This window comes from Entelurus aequoreus, linkage group LG07 (assembly GCF_033978785.1).
Source record: "Entelurus aequoreus isolate RoL-2023_Sb linkage group LG07, RoL_Eaeq_v1.1, whole genome shotgun sequence".
Taxonomy (NCBI): domain Eukaryota; kingdom Metazoa; phylum Chordata; class Actinopteri; order Syngnathiformes; family Syngnathidae; genus Entelurus; species Entelurus aequoreus.
In genome coordinates this window covers 3932479-3954031 of record NC_084737.1, presented here as the reverse complement: position 1 = coordinate 3954031, position 21553 = coordinate 3932479, and the positions used below count along the sequence as shown (strand labels likewise).

At 36.0% G+C, this 21553-nt stretch overlaps 2 protein-coding genes across 10 annotated transcripts in view; both read left to right on the top strand.

The window, feature by feature from the left end:
• LOC133653290 (protein-serine O-palmitoleoyltransferase porcupine-like) overlaps positions 1-15402 on the top strand; it is a 28578-nt gene extending 13176 nt beyond the window's left edge. The window contains exons 7-13 of one of the 3 annotated variants that reach the window (XM_062052422.1): positions 2545-2670; positions 4284-4384; positions 5751-5827; positions 10228-10291; positions 10581-10666; positions 14594-14701; positions 14884-15402. In XM_062052422.1, the coding sequence (XP_061908406.1) occupies positions 2545-2670; positions 4284-4384; positions 5751-5827; positions 10228-10291; positions 10581-10666; positions 14594-14701; positions 14884-14985 (664 nt within the window). In that variant the 3' untranslated portion in view covers positions 14986-15402. The remainder of the gene's footprint in view (positions 1-2544; positions 2671-4283; positions 4385-5750; positions 5828-10227; positions 10292-10580; positions 10667-14593; positions 14702-14883) is intronic. The other 2 variants (XM_062052421.1, XM_062052424.1) reach the window with 2 other exon arrangements.
• A 3235-nt stretch (positions 15403-18637) lies between these two features.
• myt1a (myelin transcription factor 1a) overlaps positions 18638-21553 on the top strand; it is a 71154-nt gene continuing 68238 nt past the window's right edge. For 5 of the 7 annotated variants that reach the window (XM_062052411.1, XM_062052407.1, XM_062052413.1 and 2 more), the window contains exons 1-2: positions 18640-18706; positions 18815-19080. The gene's annotated coding sequence lies outside the window, so the exon portion shown is untranslated. Of the gene's footprint in view, positions 18707-18814; positions 19081-21553 lie in introns of all 7 variants that reach the window. The other 2 variants (XM_062052406.1, XM_062052412.1) reach the window with 2 other exon arrangements.

Here is a 21553-nt window from a genome sequence, read left to right as displayed (position 1 = left end):
GAGGGGTCACATATTATGCAAGCAGCTCCGTACGCACAATACGTGATTATTCAGATCGGAAATGTGCTGGGGGCCTTGTGATTGCGCCCTGTCTCTGCTTTGTCTGCCCGCTGTTGATACGCCTTATCTTCGTTGAGGTGCTGGTTCGTCCTTGGCTGTTAGCAGGCTGAAAGACAGAAAACATATGCGGCGAGGCCACTCCTAACTTGCAGTGGAAGATAACAAGTTGTGTGCCCTTGCACGGAAATAAAAAGTACAGCTTGAGCACAATAGATAATAACTAGAGCAACGGCCTTTAAGCATAAGAGTTGTGTGATAACTTATATATAATTATTCCAACAGACAAGACAGTAAAAATGGGATGTAGGCACAAATCAGAATCAAAGACCTGCAGTTTAGAGTAAATCCGTCTTAGAATCATCATCTATGCTCGATAGATTGGCCGATTATCAGCTGGACCAATAATCACCGCTGATATTTCGCATTTTGACATACGTATATCGGTATCTGATTTTTTTAATTTCTTTTTACAACTACAACAGACATAGAAAATTTGATTATTTGTCAGTACAGTCACTACTCGTTTCCAGTATATGTGTGTGTGTGTATATATATATATATGTATGTATATATATTTATATGTATATATGTATGTACTATATATGTATATGTATTGTATGTGTGTATATATGTATATGCAGTATATATATATATGTATATATATATATATATATATATATATATATATATATATATATATATATGTATATATGTGTACAACTCCACTAATGGACATTGGAGTGTTACTTTCAAAGGCAAAATTAAAGTATTGCTAGAAACATAATTTTATATGGGGCTTTATTGTATTATATGTATAGTACATGTTCCAAAAAGAAAAAAAAGCCTAAAACACCAGCAGAATTAGAGATATTACAAGTCAAAGTTATGAAGCTTAGTGTTACGCTCATGACTTGGTGTAACTAAACATTACCCTATAAGATGAAGGCAATTGCATTTTATTGATATTTTAAATGTATTCAATGTTTATAAATGAATATTTAAATATACTAAATGTAAAAAAGGGAATAAATGAAATCTGGTTTGGTTACGCCATCATGAGTGCAACACAAGGTTGTAAAAGTTTCAACTACAATTCTAAATAAGATGTCAAAAGCAAACTGAAATCAAATACACACAGCTTAAAGATTGATCAATACCTATTTAGATTTAGTAATACATAAATATGATGATTTATCAAAATATAAAAGAAATATACCTGAACAGAACGCTCATGATGGTTACACCAAAAAGTAACGCTATGAATCACGTTTTTCCAAGTTTTTGGGGCATTTTTATGCTATTTCCAAGCAGCTCCTTTTTATTATCGTTGATTTTAAATGGTCAAACTAATGGATATTATATATGCATGCCCTAGTAAACAAAAAAAAAGTCATATTTATTTTGATTGTTACATTTTGAAGTACATTTGTGCAGGTGGGTGCGAATGTACCCATTACGAGAGCTGTACACATAAACGTGTATGTGCATATATATATATATATATGTATATGTGCATATATATATATATGTATATGTGCATATATATATATGTATATGTGCATATATATATATATATATATATATATATATATATATATATATATATATATATATATATATATATATATATATATGTATATGTGCATATATATGTATATGTGCATATATATATGTGCATATATATGTGCATATATGTATATGTGCATATATATATACGTATATACACTACCGTTCAAAAGTTTGGGGTCACATGTAAATGTCCTTATTTTTGAAGGAAAAGCACTGTACTTTTCAATGAAGATAACTTTAAACTAGTCTTAACTTGAAAGAAATACACTCTATACATTGCTAATGTGGTAAATGACTATTCTAGCTGCAAATGTCTGGGTTTTGGTGCAATATCTACATAGGTGTATAGAGGCCCATTTCCAGCAACTATCACTCCAGTGTTCTAATGGTACAATGTGTTTGCTCATTGGCTCAGAAGGCTAATTGATGATTAGAAAACCCTTGTGCAATCATGTTCACACATCTGACAACACTTTAGCTCGTTACAGAAGCTACAAAACTGACCTTCCTTTGAGCAGATTGACTTTCTGGAGCATCACATTTGTGGGCTCAATTAAACGCTCAAAATGGCCAGAAAAAGAGAACTTTCATCTGAAACTCCACAGTCTATTCTTGTTCTTACAAATTAAGGCTATTCCACTAAATTGTTTGGGTGACCCCAAACTTTTGAACGGTAGTGTGTGTATATATATATATATATATATATATATATATATATATATATATATATATACTGTATATATATATAAATCCAATTAATCTGTGTCAGACACCCAAATATATGAACACCAAACACTTTGGCCAAACTCATCCTTTTTCATGGAAATTAAGTAGTCAATCAATAATCACTGTCAGACAAATTCTGTGAAATAGGATTTCTAAATAAAAATGTGTGGTATTTGTGTGTATTTGTAGGTGGCTGGGTGCCTATGAGAATGCCTTGTCCTTCCACTTCAGCAACTACTTTGTGGGCCACCTGAGTGAGAGCAGCAGCATGTTGGCAGGAGCCGGACATGTGGAGGAAAAAGACCACGTGCGCTGGTGAGTTTATCCACAGATGACTCACAGCCTGAACCACATTACGGATGCAGTGTCATAACTTCTTTTCTACGGGTAGAAACATAACCAGACTCTTTTAAAGATTGATGCTGTGTTCATAAATGACCCTACTTAAACCAAATGATGAACAAAAAAAACATTAGCTAAAATAAATCAAACCTAATTACTAGAGATGCAAAGTTGTTGTTTTTCTGAAGCTGCTACAGATAACTTCCTGCTTCTCAGTACTTATACCATAAATGTTATTTTTTAAATACAGATGTAACTGTAGTTTGTGCACACCTTTCTTTGTGGCTGGCTTTGAGGAAGCTTCTTTAGCTCTGCCGGCGTCTTATTTGTGGGCTTTCAAAACATCGTCACAGTGATGCTGGCGTTTCAGTTAACTGATGAGGTTTGATGTGTTGAAGCTCAATGTTGTTGTTTTTTTTTTTTCCATCCTCATGGAATGTCTGCAGAACACTTGGCGCAAATAGCATGCGAAATGTTTGTTTACAATGAGCTCAGGGGAAGTTCTTGACCTCCTATGAGGTATGAGAAAAGGAGCGTTTGACTTTCTCACGGCATATTGCAGATAATTATCATTTTTTTAATCGGTTATCAGAGCAATTTTTTAAATTGTGTGTGTTCCGATACAACTTTTTGTGTGCTTTTATTGAAACCGAGATATAAGGCCATTTGATAACAGCATGAAACATAGTACCTACTTTTGTTATTCTGTAGTGTGGAATGTTCGAAAAGGCTTGATTATGACTCACAATAGGGTCGAATAAACACTGACCTATTTATTATTAACCATTTGGAACGGACTTTGCGGTCTTTAAGTTGAAGTGGAGTGTTTTGTTTTTTTTAGCAACACCTAGTTGCCACAAGAAATCATTAAGTTAAGCTCATGACGCAGTAAGTTGAATGATGCGGACACGTTTGTTACTGGATGCTTTCAAACACGCTTCTACCTTGGAGACTTTGTATGTGTAAGTAATATGCAACTATAATTATTTGGTATTTGTTTATATTGACAAATGTGCTGTTTTAGACTGCAATATTGTTAAATTAAATACTTTTAATACGTATGTTTAGTTTGTGTGCTTGGCTGTTGTGTATCTACACGCTCCTAGTAGACTATAACCTAGCATGTTTACCTTTTGTAAGTGACTTGACTAAAATATAAGAAATGGTGTGCTTGTTGGAGGACATTTAGATGTTAACTGGCTGTGCACTTTAGCACAAGTAAACACAGCTGATGTTTTTTGCTTGTATTGTCATCATTTCCTCATATCAGCCCAATAACTGTCTCCTTGTCCTGCATCCCTGATGATTACCCAGCAGATAACAAGTAAACTGTGTGATGACAAGCATGTTATTTAAAGACAGTCAAATATTTAGTCACCAATGAGAGGTTCTGATCTTCTGATTGAAAAAATGAACATTGGCATCGTGTTGATGTTTTGTTTCCTCGCCGTCCTGGAAACCGGATTTACGCCCTGCAAGGTTTTGTTGAGATCCAAAATAACTTCTATAACGTGTTGTTTAATGACAGGACACTCCAGTTTCTCGGTTCGTTCTTTCTCGTGAACTGTGTGCCGTTGTTTGTGCAGGGAAATGCAAGTGGTCAAACCTCTGAATGTGGAAATGCCTCGCTCCATGGTGGAAGTGGTCACTTGCTGGAACATTCCCATGTCACGCTGGCTTAAAACCTGTAAGTCGTACAGTATATCATACATTCTCTTGTCATAACTGCTTTCTCACATTCTGCCTTCCTTTGCCTTGCTGCTTTAAATCGTTAACTGACAATAACCCTAAATATCTAACAACTAAGGTTGTACGTATACCGGTATTAGTATAGTACCACGGTACTAATGAATCATATTCGGTACTATACCGCCTTTAAAAAGTACCGGTCCAAGCCCCCCCCCCTTTTTTTTACAAGCATGATGGTACGTCGTCGTCACGTGGTGAATTTGCTGGTTTTAGGAGCAGAGGAGCATGTTGGGCAGCGCACACACACAGAGTACTTACAAGCAGACACAGTGTGTAGACAGAAAAGGGAGAAAGGACGCATTTTGGTGTAAAAAGTAAAGATAAAGGTGAAGTTCTAACACTGAAACACCCTCAGGAAGAGCTGCTTTAAGACAGCTAACATCCACCCACAGTGTTTTAGCTACTTCTAAATCACTAATCCTGGCCTCCATGGTGACATATAAAGTAAGTTTCTTACAAGTATCATTATCACTGGAGGACGAGGAATAGCTAAACATGCTTCACTACACACCGTAGGAGGATACAATAGCTCACCGCCGTCACAATGTAAACAAACGCCATGGGTGGATCTACACCTGACATCCACTGTAATGATACCAAGTACAAGAGCGTATCTAGTCGATACTACTATGATTACATCGATATTTTTTTAGCATCACAAAATCTTTTTTCCTTTTTTTTTTTTTTTTTAAATTCATATTATGTTTATAAAGTCAGTAAATACGTCCCTGGACACATGAGGACTTTGAATATGACCAATGTATGATCCTGTAACTACTTGGTATCACATCCATACCTAAATGTGTGGTATCATCCAAAACTAATGTAAAGTATCAAAGAAGAGAAGATTAAGTGATTATTACATTTTAACAGAAGTGTAGATAGAACATGTTAAAACAGAAAATAAACAGATATTAACAGTAAATGAACAAGTAGATTAATAATCAATGTATACAGTTTGTCCCTCATAATGTAGACAAAATAATACGTCAGCAGACTAATTAGGAGTCTTTGTTTGTTTACTTACTACTAAAAGACAAGTTGTCTAGTATGTTCAACATTTTATTTGAGGACTAAATTGCAATAATAAACATGTTTAATGTATCCTAAGATTTTTGTTAAAATAAAGACAATAATTACATTTTTTGTGGTCCGCTTTATTTAAAAAAGTATCGGAAAGTATCAAAATACATTTTGGTACCGGTACCAAAATATTGGTATGGGGACAACCCTACTAACAACATAATAATGTCTAATGTCACACCATAGAGAGGTTTAAACATCATCTATTTCTTTCCTTTCAGACGTCTTCAAGAACGCCATGAAACTGGGGACTTTTCCCGCCATCCTTGTCACGTACACAGCCAGCGCTTTACTGCATGTGAGTACATGACAGTCTTCAACCTCCATTGTCATTTCTAAAAGTACTTTTAATACATTTAAGGAAAAAAAAGTTGTCAAATTTGTGTTGAGCTAGATATTTAAAATATATACATATATATTTTTATTGCAAACTACTCCAAAGTTAATCAACTTTGCACGTGCAGTAGATAGACATCCGATACTGAGTTCAAGTGTACATTGCAATATTTCAAATACAGTTACGGGTGTCCCGATCTGATATTGGTATCAGCAAAATAATCTCCCCGATATAAGCGCTCTGTTACAAGCAGCATGTTTTATTGTGTAAGGTTAACATCTAAATGTCCTCCAATAAACACACTATTTCTTCCATTTTAGTCAAGTCATTTACAAAAGGTAAACATACTAGGCTATAGGCTACTAGGAGCTAGCGGCTACACAACAGCTAAGCACAAAATAGCACACAAGCTAGACATACGTAGTAAGTCTCCTTAATTGAACGATGTTAGTCTAAAACAGCACATTTGTCAACGGAAACAAGTATCAAATAATTACAGTTGCATATTACTTCCCCACACAGTCTCCAAGGAGGAAGTGTATTAGAAAGTATCCAAAAACAAACGTGTCCGCATCATTTAACTCAGTGGTCCCCAACCACCGGGCCGCGGACCGATTGGTATCGGGCCGCACAAGAAATTTAAAAAAAAAAAAAATTTTTTTTTTTTTTTTAATGAAATCAACATAAAAAACACAATATATACATTTTATATCAATATAGATCAATACAGTCTGCAGGGATTCAGTCCGTAAGCTACAAAAAGGTTGGGGACCACTGATTTAACTCATTACATGAGCTTAATTTTATGAATCATTGTGGCCACTAGGTGTCGCCGAAAGACAAAAAACAAGACAGCATAAGTCCATTCCAGACAGTTAGTAAGAGGGGTCAATCATTTTGCAATGCAGTCTGCTGAAAATGGTGGAAAGCGCCACTCTCCATAACACTTATTAAGATATTCAACACTCTACTGTAAAAAGTAAAGTGCATAGTACCATCCCCAATTCGTCACATTTCATGTGTCAGGTAAACTGTGACGAATGAATCCCCTTCCTACTGTACCATTGTTCTCTGTTTGACTAATTTCACCTGATCGAGCCTTTTCTGACATTTCACTCGTCAAAATGATAGAAGCTTGTATGATTCTTGCTCATATTACGGATTAAAATGGGTATCAGCCAATCTTTAATATCGATATTGTATCAGAAGTGAAAAAGTTGTATTATTGATCATGTATAAACTATTATTAATCAATCATTTAACATGTGAAACACAGGAAGAGAACAAACTGTCGGAGAACGGACAGGATTAAGTAGGGCTGGGCGATACGGCTGAAAACCGTATCACGATATACGTTTTTTATATTGATCGATATTGATAATTATAATTTTTTTATGACTCATTTAAGCCTGCCAATGAATACAGTAAACAATTTCCAACTCAGCAAGGGCGCTATGTATCAGTGGAGGTGTCTGGTGGTAGGTAATATAATTGCAGTAGATTTGAAGGTAGTTGCAGATTTGAGACACTAGATGGCAGTAGTTTATAAGCTATTGAACACTATACAGAGTAGTTTGGGAAGCTCCTCATTCAAGCGACACATTGGAAGTCTGCATTGAAACCAACCAAATTGAAGACAAGTTTTTGTAGTTGATGTATTAAGATATCACACTTTCTCTTCTCCCTCCATGCAGAGAATCCACAGCGAGACGGCACAACCAAACTTAGTAGTCGATACTGTTACCTGATTGGCTGTTTGCGTGTCCCTCCCATTGCTCAGTGACACTTCCTGTTTCCTGTTTAGCTGGGTTCCCAGAGCGAATCTTGCGTCATCATTTCTTGTTTCTTCCGACCAAAAAATATATACAGTGTTCCCTGGCTACAACACGCTTCACTTTACACGGCCTCACTGTTACACTGATTTTTTTTGTGTGTGCCATTTTTTACAGTGTCGCATTCCTTTTTTTAATTTTTTTATTTATTTATTTATTTATTTTTACAGCGTATGGATGCAGTTTGTGTTCTGCGCCCTGTAGACCATTGTCAATCAATCTTCTTCATGCCCTGTGCAGTGTTTCCCATAAACTGCCAAGATACCTGTGGCGGTGGGGGCGTGGCTATGGGCGTGGTCACCATGACATCATCGAGTAATTTGCATAATTTACTACAATGATTTGATTTTCTCTAAAAGGCTCAAAAAATGTATACTTACTAATTAATAATAACAGTTTTGTTTTAAACGTCCATCCATCCATCCATTTTACAATATAATTACAACACTTTATGTACATATTTATATACAGATTTGAACAATAAGTTATTCACTGAAATATATTTATTAATTGTGGTTCTTACAAAAAATATATCTTATAAAATATAAAAGCTAAAATGTCTCAAAGCTCTGCCCCTTTAATTAGTGCATACTAAATAATTTAACTTTAGCCTACTACTACAAGCATATTATTTACCAGCAACATAAAGTGAAACAGGTGTCCTGCCACAGTCAGTAACAAATAAACAGAAAACAGTAGTGGTGGTAGATAGACACAGAGCTTCATCAAACATCTGATCCACTGAACAAAGAGCTCCAAAAATCTTGAACTTTAGACTGCCATCAGTTTTACTCCCTACACTTAACCATGTGTTTCCTACTGCCTGCAGACTTTGCACCCTTTGTTATATACACATGTTGTGTTTCTAATATGAATACATTTAATAAAGTCAAATACAAATAAGGCAACAAGAGAAGTATCCTACACTTCTCTTTTGTAAAGTAAATGTGAACAGCCGATATGTGCATCTACATCAACTATATGATTTGCCTGAGAAGCTGGAGAGGACAAAAAAAAATAAAAATAAAAATATATATATATATTTTTAAAATTTATTTTTTTATTTTATTTTTATCTTTTATTTGTGGCGGACGTAATTCTTTCGTGGCGGGCCGCCACAAATAAATGAATGTGTGGGAAACCCTGCTGTGTCCTGTACAGTACAGAATGTATACTGTGGTGGGGGATATAATCCTAAACAAGTTTTTTCATATGGATGAGACAGACTTATTTTGGAAACGCACCTTTATAATGCAGGACGAAGACAAAAGCGCATGATTTAAGGCCCCAAAAAGATCATGTGACTCTGGTTATGTGTGGAAATGCTGCAGGCTTTTTGATATAACTCGGGCTTATTTATAGGTCAAAAAATCCTAGAGCCCTAAAAAACAGGTTTTGATCTTTGGTTTCATTCTTTTTTCTTATTTTTTTAAATCCACGAAGGTTTAAACTTTGAGAGTGTCTTAATGCCTGTCTGAGAAATGTTCATAAAGTGTGTTAGGGGTTTTACAGACTTAAAACATATACACTAGCGTTCAAAAGTTTGGGGTCACATGTAAATGTCCTTATTTTTGAAGGAAAAGCACTGTACTTTTCAATGAAGATAACTTTAAACTAGTCTTAACTTGAAAGAAATACACTCTATACATTGCTAATGTGGTAAATGACTATTCTAGCTGCAAATGTCTGCTTTTTGGTGCAATATCTACATAGGTGTATAGAGGCCCATTTCCAGCAACTATCACTCCAGTGTTCTAATGGTACAATGTGTTTGCTCATTGGCTCAGAAGGCTAATTGATGATTAGAAAACCCTTGTGCAATCATGTTCACACATCTGAAAACACTTTAGCTCGTTACAGAAGCTACAAAACTGACCTTCCTTTCAGCAGATTGAGTTTCTGGAGCATCACATTTGTGGGGTCAATTAAACGCTCAAAATGGCCAGAAAAAGAGAACTTTCATCTGAAACTCGACAGTCTATTCTTGTTCTTAGAAATGAAGGCTATTCCACTAAATTGTTTGGGTGACCCCAAACTTTTGAACGGTAGTGTATATAAGAAACGAAAAAACATATGCTGTACTGTACTGTAAATGAAAAAAACATAATAAATTTTTTTTTTAAAACTTGTAAAGAAAAAAACATGCACAGTAAATGGAAAAAAAAACATCCTGTAAATGAAAAAACATTTAGTGTAAACCAAAAAAATATATAATGAGTGAAAACATATAAAAAACGAAAAAATAAATCAACTTCTACGACACGGATTTCACTTGTTTTTTGGAACGTAACCCCAGCGTTGAACAAGGGAACACTGTATATCGAATGTTTTATTGAACGCACTTCATACTGATATCGATGATATGTCTATGGTGACATAGGCCCAGCCCTAGGATGAAGTATGCGTTGCTTCTTCCTGCTCCTTTTCCCCGCATGTTTAATTGATGTTTCTCACTCTAACGTGTTGCTAAGCATGTCCAAAGTTCCCGTTCATTGATTGAGATGCTCATCAGTACTTTGCTGTCTCCAGGGTTTGAGTTTCCACCTGGGAGCTGTGCTGCTGTCTTTAGGCTTCATCACATATGTTGAACACGGTAAGAAAGCACATTCTAGTCCTGTGACAGATACATCAATATTTGTTTCTCTGATCATTCATTGGCTGGAATAATGTCTGTCTTATATGAAGATGAAAATGTTCCTAAATGTGTATCAATGTGTCACTTCCTGCGAGACTGGATGAAACATGAGCAGGACATGAATGGATGAAACATGAGCAGGACATGAATGGATGAAACATGAGCAGGACATGAATGGATGAAACATGAGCAGGACATGAATGGATGAAACATATCTTCTCTTACTAATTCCCATTGTTCATTCCAGTCCTGCGGAGGCGACTTGCTGCTATCTTCAGCGCCTGCATCCTATCCAGACCTTGTTCCTCTGACTGCAACCACCAACATCAAAAGGTAGGACCTCTTCCACGCAAACATTCACATTTCAGGTGACTACCTCTTCAAACTCATGGAGAGAATGCCAAGAGTGTGCAAAACAGTAATCAGCGCAAAAGGTGGCTATTTTGAAGAAACTAGAATGTAAAACATATTTTCAGTTATTTCACCTTTTTTCATAGTTTTGATGTGACAATCTACACACACATATATATATATATATATATATATATATATATATATATATATATATACACAATCTAAACACACACTATATGTATATATATTATATATATATATATATATATATATATATATATATATATATATATATATATATATATATATAGTGTGTGTAGAGTGTGTGTATATATATATATATATATATATACACAATCTACACACACACTATATATATATATATTATACTGTATATATATATATAGATACATATATATATATATGTGTGTGTAGATTGTGTGTATATATATATATATATATGCATATACAGTATATATATATATGTATATATATATATGTATATATATATATGTATGTGTATATATATATGTATATATATATATATATATACTATATATATATATATGTAGATTGTCACATCAAAACTATGAAAAAAGGTGAAATAACTGAAAACATGTTTTATATTCTACACTGTACTAAACACACTGTACTAACTACCCTGTATTAACTTCACTGTACTAAATACACTACTAAACACACTATACTAAACACACTGCTAAATACACTATACTAAATACATTGTATTAAACACAATGTACTAAATACACTGTACTAAACAGACTATACTAAACACACTGTGCTAAATACACTGTACTAAATACACTGTACTAAATACGATGTACTAAATACACTGTACTAAATACGATGTACTAAATACGATGTACTAAATACACTGTACTAAATACGATGTACTAAATACGATGTACTAAATACACTGTACTAAATACGATGTACTAAATACACTGTACTAAATACACTGTACTAAACACACTGTGCTAAATACACTGTACTAAATACACTGTACTAAATACGATGTACTAAATACGATGTACTAAACAAACTGTACTAAACACACTGCTAAATAAGATGTACTAAATACACTGTACTAAACGCACTGTACTAAACACACTGTACTAAATACACTGTACTAAATACACTGTACTAAATACACTGTACTAAATACACTGTACTAAACGCACTCTACTAAACATACTGTACTAACTACACTGTACTAGGGTTGTACAGTATACCGGTATTAGTGTAGTACCGCGATACTAATGAATCATATACGGTACTATACCGCCTCTAAAAAGTACCTAAATGTGTGGTATCATCCAAAACTAATGTCAAGTATCAAAGAAGAGAAGAATAAGTGATTATTACATTTGAACAGAAGTGTAGATAGAACATGTTCAAACAGAAAATAAGCAGATATTAACAGTAAATGAACAAGTAGATTAATAATCCATTTTTACACTTTGTCCCTCATAACGTGTACAAAATAATAGGTGTATAAATGACACAATATGTTACTGCAAAGACTAATTAGGAGTCTTTGTTTGTTTACTTACTACTAAAAGACAAGTTGTCTAGTATGTTCAACATTTTATTTAAGGACTAAATGACAATAATAAACATATGTTTCATGTACACTAAGATTGTTTGTTTAAATAAAGACAATAATGACATTTTTTGTGGTCCCCTTTATTTAGAAAAGTATCGAAATACATTTTGGTACCGGTATCAAAATATTGGTATCGGGACAACCCTACACTGTACTAACTACACTGTACTAAATAGTTCTAACTACACTGTACTAACTACACTGTACTAAATAGTTCTAACTACACTGTACTAACTACACTGTACTAAATAGTTCTCACTACACTGTACTAAACACAATGTACTTATACACTGTACTAAATAGTACTAAATATACTGTACTAACTACACTGTACTAAATACACTGTACTAAATACACTGTACTAACTACACTGAACTAAACACAATGTACTAAATACACTATACTAAATACACTGTACTAAATACACTCTACTAAACACAATGTACTAAATACACTACTAAATAGTACTAATACATACACTGTACTAAATACACTCTACTAAACACAATTTACTAAATAGTACTAATAAATACTCTGTACTAAACACACTGTACTAAATACACTGTACACACTTTACTAAACACAATATACTAAATACACTATACTAAATAGTACTAAAGACACTGTACTAAACACACTGTACTACTAAATACACTGTAAACATGTACCCCCGCAGGAAGAAAGTCTGCTTTGTACACAGTATACAGTACATATCCTGCTTTGTACACAGTATACAGTACATATCCTGCTTTATACACAGTATACAGTACATATCCTGCTTTGTACACAGTATACAGTACATATTCTGCTTTGTACACAGTATACAGTACATATCCTGCTTTGTACACAGTATACAGTACATATTCTGCTTTGTACACAGTATACAGTACATATTCTGCTTTGTACACAGTGTACAGTACATATCCTGCTTTGTACACTGTATACAGTACATATCCTGCTTTGTACACAGTATACAGTACATATCCTGCTTTATACACAGTATACAGTACATATCCTGCTTTGTACACAGTATACAGTACATATCCTGCTTTGTACACAGTATACAGTACATATCCTGCTTTATACACAGTATACAGTACATATCCTGCTTTGTACACAGTTTACAGTACATATCCTGCTTTGTACACAGTATACAGTACATATCTTGCTTTGTACACAGTATACAGTACATATCCTGCTTTGTACACAGTATACAGTACATATCCTGCTTTATACACAGTATACAGTACATATCCTGCTTTATACACAGTATACAGTACATATCCTGCTTTGTACACAGTATACAGTACATATCCTGCTTTATACACAGTATACAGTACATATCCTGCTTTGTACACTGTATACAGTACATATCCTGCTTTGTACACAGTATACAGTACATATCCTGCTTTGTACACAGTATACAGTACATATCCTGCTTTGTACACAGTATACAGTACATATCCTGCTTTATACACAGTATACAGTACATATCCTGCTTTGTACACAGTATACAGTACATATCCTGCTTTGTACACAGTATACAGTACATATCCTGCTTTGTACACAGTATACAGTACATATCCTGCTTTATACACAGTATACAGTACATATCCTGCTTTGTACACAGTATACAGTACATATCCTGCTTTATACACAGTATACAGTACATATCCTGCTTTGTACACAGTATACAGTACATATCTTGCTTTGTACACAGTATACAGTACATATCTTGCTTTGTACACAGTATACAGTACATATCCTGCTTTGTACACTGTATACAGTACATATCCTGCTTTGTACACAGTATACAGTACATATCCTGCTTTATACACAGTATACAGTACATATCCTGCTTTGTACACAGTATACAGTACATATCCTGCTTTGTACACAGTATACAGTACATATCTTGCTTTGTACACAGTATACAGTACATATCCTGCCTTGTACACAGTATACAGTACATATCCTGCTTTGTACACAGTATACAGTACATATCTTGCTTTGTACACAGTATACAGTACATATCTTGCTTTGTACACAGTATACAGTACATATCTTGCTTTGTACACAGTATACAGTACATATCCTGCTTTATACACAGTATACAGTACATATCCTGCTTTGTACACAGTATACAGTACATATCCTGCTTTATACACAGTATACAGTACATATCCTGCTTTATACACAGTATACAGTACATATCCTGCTTTGTACACAGTATACAGTACATATCCAAGTGTACTGACAGAAGTATTCCATGTTTGCAGGAGTTGTGGGTGTTGCTACTGAATCTGTGTTTTACTTTCTTGGCCATCTTCCACCTCACCTACTTGGGCTCCATGTTTGATCCTGGTGTTGAAGAGGAAGTGGAAGAGGTAAGAATTATCTACCAGTTAATACATGGCTGATGTTTTTGTCTAAGAAAATGAAACATACAGTAGTAGTTAGTACCGACTTCTTGTCAGTACTACCTAACTAAAGGCAGGTAAGTACTGCGGTGTATTTTAGGAAGCTGGATATTGTGTCTTTGGTGATGTTTCCTGGTGGTTTGTTGCAGGGTTACACAGCCATCCACACTATTCACAGGTGGTCAGATCTCAACTGGGCCAGCCATTGGCTCCTTTTTGTCTCCTGGATCTTTTACCGTTTAATCCTGTGACGTCTTCCAAGCACAACACCATGGCTTCATACTTCCTGTCTGGACCGTGGCTTCATACTTCCTGTCTGGCCACTCCACGTGCAGGTCCGTGAGCCGGTGTGTTTTCTTCTTTCTTCTGCTGAGATCATGTGGAGGTTGGAGAAGAAGCAGTCAATGAACAAATGCCTCTAAAATGTTTGGCATCATTTATTAGATTTCTTGTGTCCAAGTATTATTTCAAAATGTAAGAAGTGCTTGTACTGTAAGTCCGTCAGTGACAACTTGTGTTGCTTTTGTCCACGTCAAATGTACACTTTGATTTTAGATACAGAAGAAACATTTTTTTTTATATATATATATAAATATACTATTGTCTTTTTGTATATTGTCTATTAAAACTCTACACTTTGAACAACATACAAAGGTGTTGTTAGTGGAGAGCCAAAGGATGGAAGAGCAGCGACTTGTTGTGTGACTTGTTTCTATCAATAGGAATTCATCTCAGGGAGTTTAGCTCACCCTTTTCCCGACATTTTTCAATACCTTCTCACTAACTAATGGAAATGAGCATTAGCTATAAACTCTCTGTACAGCACGTCGGTTGCATTTATTGTTTTGGATCCATGTTGAACTGTATGATGTCAGGTTCAAACACTGCTGACATCTATTAAACAGACAAGAAGCAAGGAATCATGCAGAGACAGAGTTCAATTTTACTCATGAGGAGAGACGTATTGGGCTGTACACTTAGTTACAGTTCCAACTTACGCTCTAAGGCACAGCCCACGTGCTCCTCTATTTATTTGGGAGGTCCCTGGTTACATCACTGAGGCTGCTTCTGAAGGAAGGGGGGTCATTTCAGCAGCCCCAGTTAGACACAATATATGATTATTCAGAAATGAAAATGTGCTGACACTCGTGATATCCCCCTGTCTCTGCTTTGTCTGCGTCAAGGTACTCGATGTTCGCCCTTGGCAGTCAGCAGGCCGGGTCTGGACACAAACACTGATAGGAGATGACTCTGCAATCCAAGATTGCAAGTTGTCCCTTTGCACAGATAGAAAAGTACAACTTCAGCACAATTGATAATAACTATAGCAACGGCCTTTAAGCATAATAGTTGTGTGATAACTTATACATAATTATTCTAACAATGGTCATAATTCAAACTATTCATTCAATAAATCTATATTTAGTAGCATTAAATCACAAGTGTCTCAAAGGGCTGCACAAGCCACAATGACATCCTGGGCTCAGATCCCACATCAGGGCAAGAAAAAACTCAACCTAATGGGATACAATGAGAAACCTTGGAGGGGACCGCGGATGTGGTCTTTATTCAATATAATTAATGATAGTGAAAAATAGACACTTAAAAAATATATATGTTCTATTAAGCCCCTGTTGGTAACATAAGAGCCCCTTTATAGTGTCAACATTTTGCCGTTTTCTCTGTGAATTCAGCGTTTTTGCTCTGTTTTTTACATTTTTGCAGATTCTTGAAAAACAAACCACCCGATCTGCCATATACTGTATGTGTGTATATACAGTACAAACACATACAATATATATATATATATATAGTATGTATGTGTATATATTGTATGTGTATGTACATATGTATAAATATATATACACATAAATGTACGTATATATATATATATATATATATATATATATATATATATATATATATATATATATATATATATATATATATATATACGTACACACACAGTTTTTAATTGGACGATTGAACAGACAAACAATATAATATACAAACCATAAAAACAATTTATGGCACTTCCAATACATTTCAATATTTTCAAATATCTACCAGGTTGAGCATCAAAAACAGAAAGATGGGCTTATTAAAAACAACTTAAATCCTTCAAATAAAGACAATAATTTAAAGGGTTATTATTATGTATTTACTATTTTCCAAATATTTTATTAACAATTTCGATGGTAATGGGTCACTTTAATAAATCGACTTTTATGAATGAAAATGTTATCTTGCAGCATAATATTAATAATCATTTTAGATAGCTATCTTTTCTGAATATGTCACATCTGCTGGTATCCGGCAAGGACAAGTCACAGGTGGAGAAAATCCTCAGTGCTGAGCTCTGTAGAATTTGCACCTGGCTCGCTGACAACAAGCTATCCATACACTTGGGTAAAACAGAATCCATCCTGTTTGGGTCCCACATCAAACTTAAGAGAGTCAATCACTTCACCATAAAAGTAGGTGACAGTGTCATCACCAGGAAAGATGAGGTCACCTACCTAGGTTCCATTCTAGAGGCTAACCTTTCCTGTGATAAAATGGCAACCAAGGTAATCAAAAAGGTTAACCAACGAACGAGATTTCTCTACAGAATTTCCTCTCTGGTCAACAAAAGCACCTTGAGGATTCTGGCGGGAACTCTCGTTCAACCCTTTTTCGATTACGCATGCACCTCCTGGTACCCTAGCACCTCCAAAACCCTCAAATCTAAACTCCAAACATCTCAGAACAAGCTAGTCAGGTTACTTCTAGACCTCCACCCCAGATCCCACCTCACTCCTACCCACTTCTCTAAAGTGGGCTGGCTCAAGGTGGAGGACAGAGTTAAACAACTTGCACTGAGCCTAGTCTATAAAATCCACTACACCTCCCTGATACCGAAGTACATGTCAAACTACTTCCTTAACGTAAATGACCGCCATAACCACAACACCAGGGGGAGCTCCACTAACCACGTTAAACCCAGATTCCGAACTAACAAAGGTCTTAACTCATTCTCTTTCTATGCCACATCAATGTGGAATGCGCTCCCAACAGGTATAAAAGAAAGGGCATCTCTATCCTCCTTCAAAACCGCAATAAAAGTTCACCTCCAGGCAGCTACAACCCTAAACTAACACCCTCCCCGGATTGCTAATAATCAAATGTAAACAATCAAATGCAGATTCTTTTTCTTATGCCTTCTGATCTCTCTCTCTCTCTCTCTCTCTCTCTCTCTCTCTCTCTCTCTCTCTCTCTCTCTCTCTCTCTCTCTCTCTCTCTCTCTCTCTCTCTCTCTCTATGTCAATCAATCAATCAATCAATGTTTATTTATATAGCCCTATAGCCCTAAATCACTAGTCCACTACTTGATGTCCATATCCCCCCACCCCACCCCCCCTCCACACTCCTGATTGTAAATAATGTAAATAATTCAATGTGATTATCTTGTGTGATGACTGTATTATGATGATAGTATATATGATAGTATATATCTGTATCATGAATCAATTTAAGTGGACCCCGACTTAAACAAGTTGAAAAACTTATTCGGGTGTTACCATTTAGTGGTCAATTGTACGGAATATGTACTTCACTGTGCAACCTACTAATAAAAGTCTCAATCAATCAATCAATCTAACCTGGGGATATATCTCTACCTTTGTCTTTCAGCCACCCTCTTAAAATAAATGTACACTATTACATTCCGAAATATTTCTAGGTATATAAATGCTTATTCGCTGTGGATTTATAATATTTTCGAAGGGTACACTAAGAACATATTTTAAAAAGGGGGGGCGGAACTAAAGTTGGGGCGTGTTGTTGTATTACGGACTGAAAATATTGACGCGTGTTCCACTGACTCGGCCAAAATGGGCGGGGTTTGGTTACATCCGGGCATTTGGCCATTTGCAGCAATGGAACATCATGTTTTATATCTCGCAATGGAACATCATGTTTTATAACTCACAAGTAAGTCGAATGCTCACTAAAACAAAGCAAGTGAAAGCAAAGATGATCGAAAAGTGACCATTTAAATTGGACAAATTGGACTCTTTAAATGTTTTTTTGTGTCTGCAGTTCCGCCGAGTAGCAAGAGGGGGCGATAGAGAGGCGAGGCTTCTGTCCATGGTGCTGAAGGTTGGCCTGGAGTGTCCATCAAGTCTTGTCCGTCAGCTGTGGACTTCTTGGCCGCGCACGGCTGCTCTTTTCCCGCAGGACTGATCGGACATGAAGGCCAACTTCTGAAGCTCGGACGCTCCATTAAACGTCGACGCGTGAGGATGTCGACGAGGACGAGGACGAGGACGAGGAGGGGGAGGGGAGGACTTTAGTCTCCATCTAAGGTAAGCTAAGCTTCATTTCTCTCACAAAGAGAAAGAGACGCAATCATGTTGTCGTCCAAACCTCATCCCTCATCCCTCATCCCTCATCCCTCATCCCTCATCCCTCATCCCTCTTCTTCTACCGGGACGCTTTGTCGCCACATTGGACGGCAGCTCGCCGGATTTCAGAGGAGATTTACTCCTGCCGATGGACAACAATGGCGACTGCATGCGTGCCAATAAGAAGTGTGGCACGGCACGGCACGCCTCGGCCTAGAAATCAACAATAAATAACAATAATAAGTATGGCACGGCACGGTACGCTTCGTTCTTACCGGCCTAGAAATCAATAAAAAACAACAAGAAGTGTGGCACGGCACGCCTCGGCCTAGAAATCAATAATAAAAAATAACAATAATAAGTGTGGCACGGCACGGCACGCCTCGTTCTTACCGGCCTAGAAATCAACAAAAAACAAAACAAATAACAATAATAAGTGTGGCACGGCACGGTACGCCTCATTCTTACCGGCCTAGAAATCAACAACAACAAAAAAACAAATAACACTAATAAGTGTGGCACGGCGCGGCAGCTTCGTTCTTACCGGCCTAGAAATCAACAATATTTTGATTGATTGATTGAGACTTTTATTAGTAGGTTGCACAGTGAAGTACATATTCCCTACAATTGACCACTATAGGTAATAAATAACAATAAGAAGTGTGGCACGGCATGCATGCCGTGCCACACTTAAACAGAAATAGGCGTACCAGTACGCCTATTTATTACCGGCCTAGAAATAAATAAATAACAATAAGAAGTGTGGCACGGTACGCCTCGGCCTACAAATCAACAATAAATAATAATAATAAGTATGGCACGGTACGCCTCGTTCTTACCGACCTACAAATCAACAATAAATAACAATAATAAGTTTGGCACGGTACACCTCGTTCTGACCGGCCTAGAAATCAACAATAAATAACAATAATAAGTTTGGCACGGTACGCCTCGTTCTTACCGGCCTAGAAATCAATAAATAACAATAAGAAGTGTACGGTACGGTACGCCTCGGCCTAGAAAGCAACAATAAATAACAATAATAAGTATGGCACGGTACGCCTCGTTCTGACCGGCCTAGAAATCAACAGTAAATAACAATAAGAAGTGTGGCACGGTACGCCTCGTTCTGACCGGCCTAGAAATCAACAATAAATAACAATAATAAGTTTGGCACGGTACGCCTCATTCTTACCGGCCTAGAAATCAACAATAAATAACAATAATAAGTTTGGCACGGTACGCCTCGTTCTTACCGGCCTAGAAATCAATAAATAACAATAAGAAGTGTACGGTACGGTACGCCTCGGCCTAGAAAGCAACAATAAATAACAATAATAAGTATGGCACGGTACGCCTCGTTCTGACCGGCCTAGAAATCAACAGTAAATAACAATAAGAAGTGTGGCACGGCACAGCACGGTACGCCTCGGCCTAGAAATCAACAATAAATAACAATAATAAGTATGGCACGGTACGCCTCATTCTTACCGGCCTAGATATCAACAATAGAAAAAAACAAATAACAATAATAAGTGTGGCACGGCACGCCTCATTCTTACCGGCTTACAAATGGACAATAAACTGGAAACTGATCATTTACCCATCAGCATTTACTTTTATGACCTAATGCAAACCACCTTCCTTAGTCATGGTGCAAAAAAAATTAATGATTTTTTGACCGTTACCAAGCGCAGCATTTATTTTTATGACCTAATGCAAACAACCTTCCTTAGTCATGGTGCAAAAAACCAAATTATCATCCTTTAACTGTTACCAAGCGCATCATTTACTATTATGACCTAATGCAAACAACCTTCCTTAGTCATGGTGCAAAAAAAATCATGCTTCGACTGTTACCTAAGCGCAGCATTTAATTTTATGACCTAATGCAAACAACCTTCCTTAGTCATGGTGCAAAAAAAATAATTACCATGCTTTGACTGTTACCTAAGCGCAGCATTTACCTTTATGACCTAATGCAAACAACCTTCCTTAGTCATGGTGCAAAAAAAAACATGCTTTGACTGTTATCAAGCGCAGCATTTACTTTTATGACCTAATGCAAACAACCTTCCTTAGTCATGGTGCAAAAAATAATAATTATCATGCTTTGACTGTTACCAAGTGGAGCATTGACTTTTATGACCTAATGCAAACAACCTTCTTTAGTCATGGTGCAAAAAAAACAATTAGCATGCTTTGACTGTTTGTAAGCGCAGCATTGACTTTTATGACCTAATGCAAACAACCTTCCTTAGTCATGGTGCAAAAAATAATAATTATCATGCTTTGACTGTTACCAAGCGCAGCATTTACTTTTATGACCTAATGCAAACAACCTTCCTTAGTCATGGTGCAAAAAAACTAATTATCATGCTTTGACTGTTACCAAGCGCAGCATTTACTATTATGACCTAATGCAAACAACCTT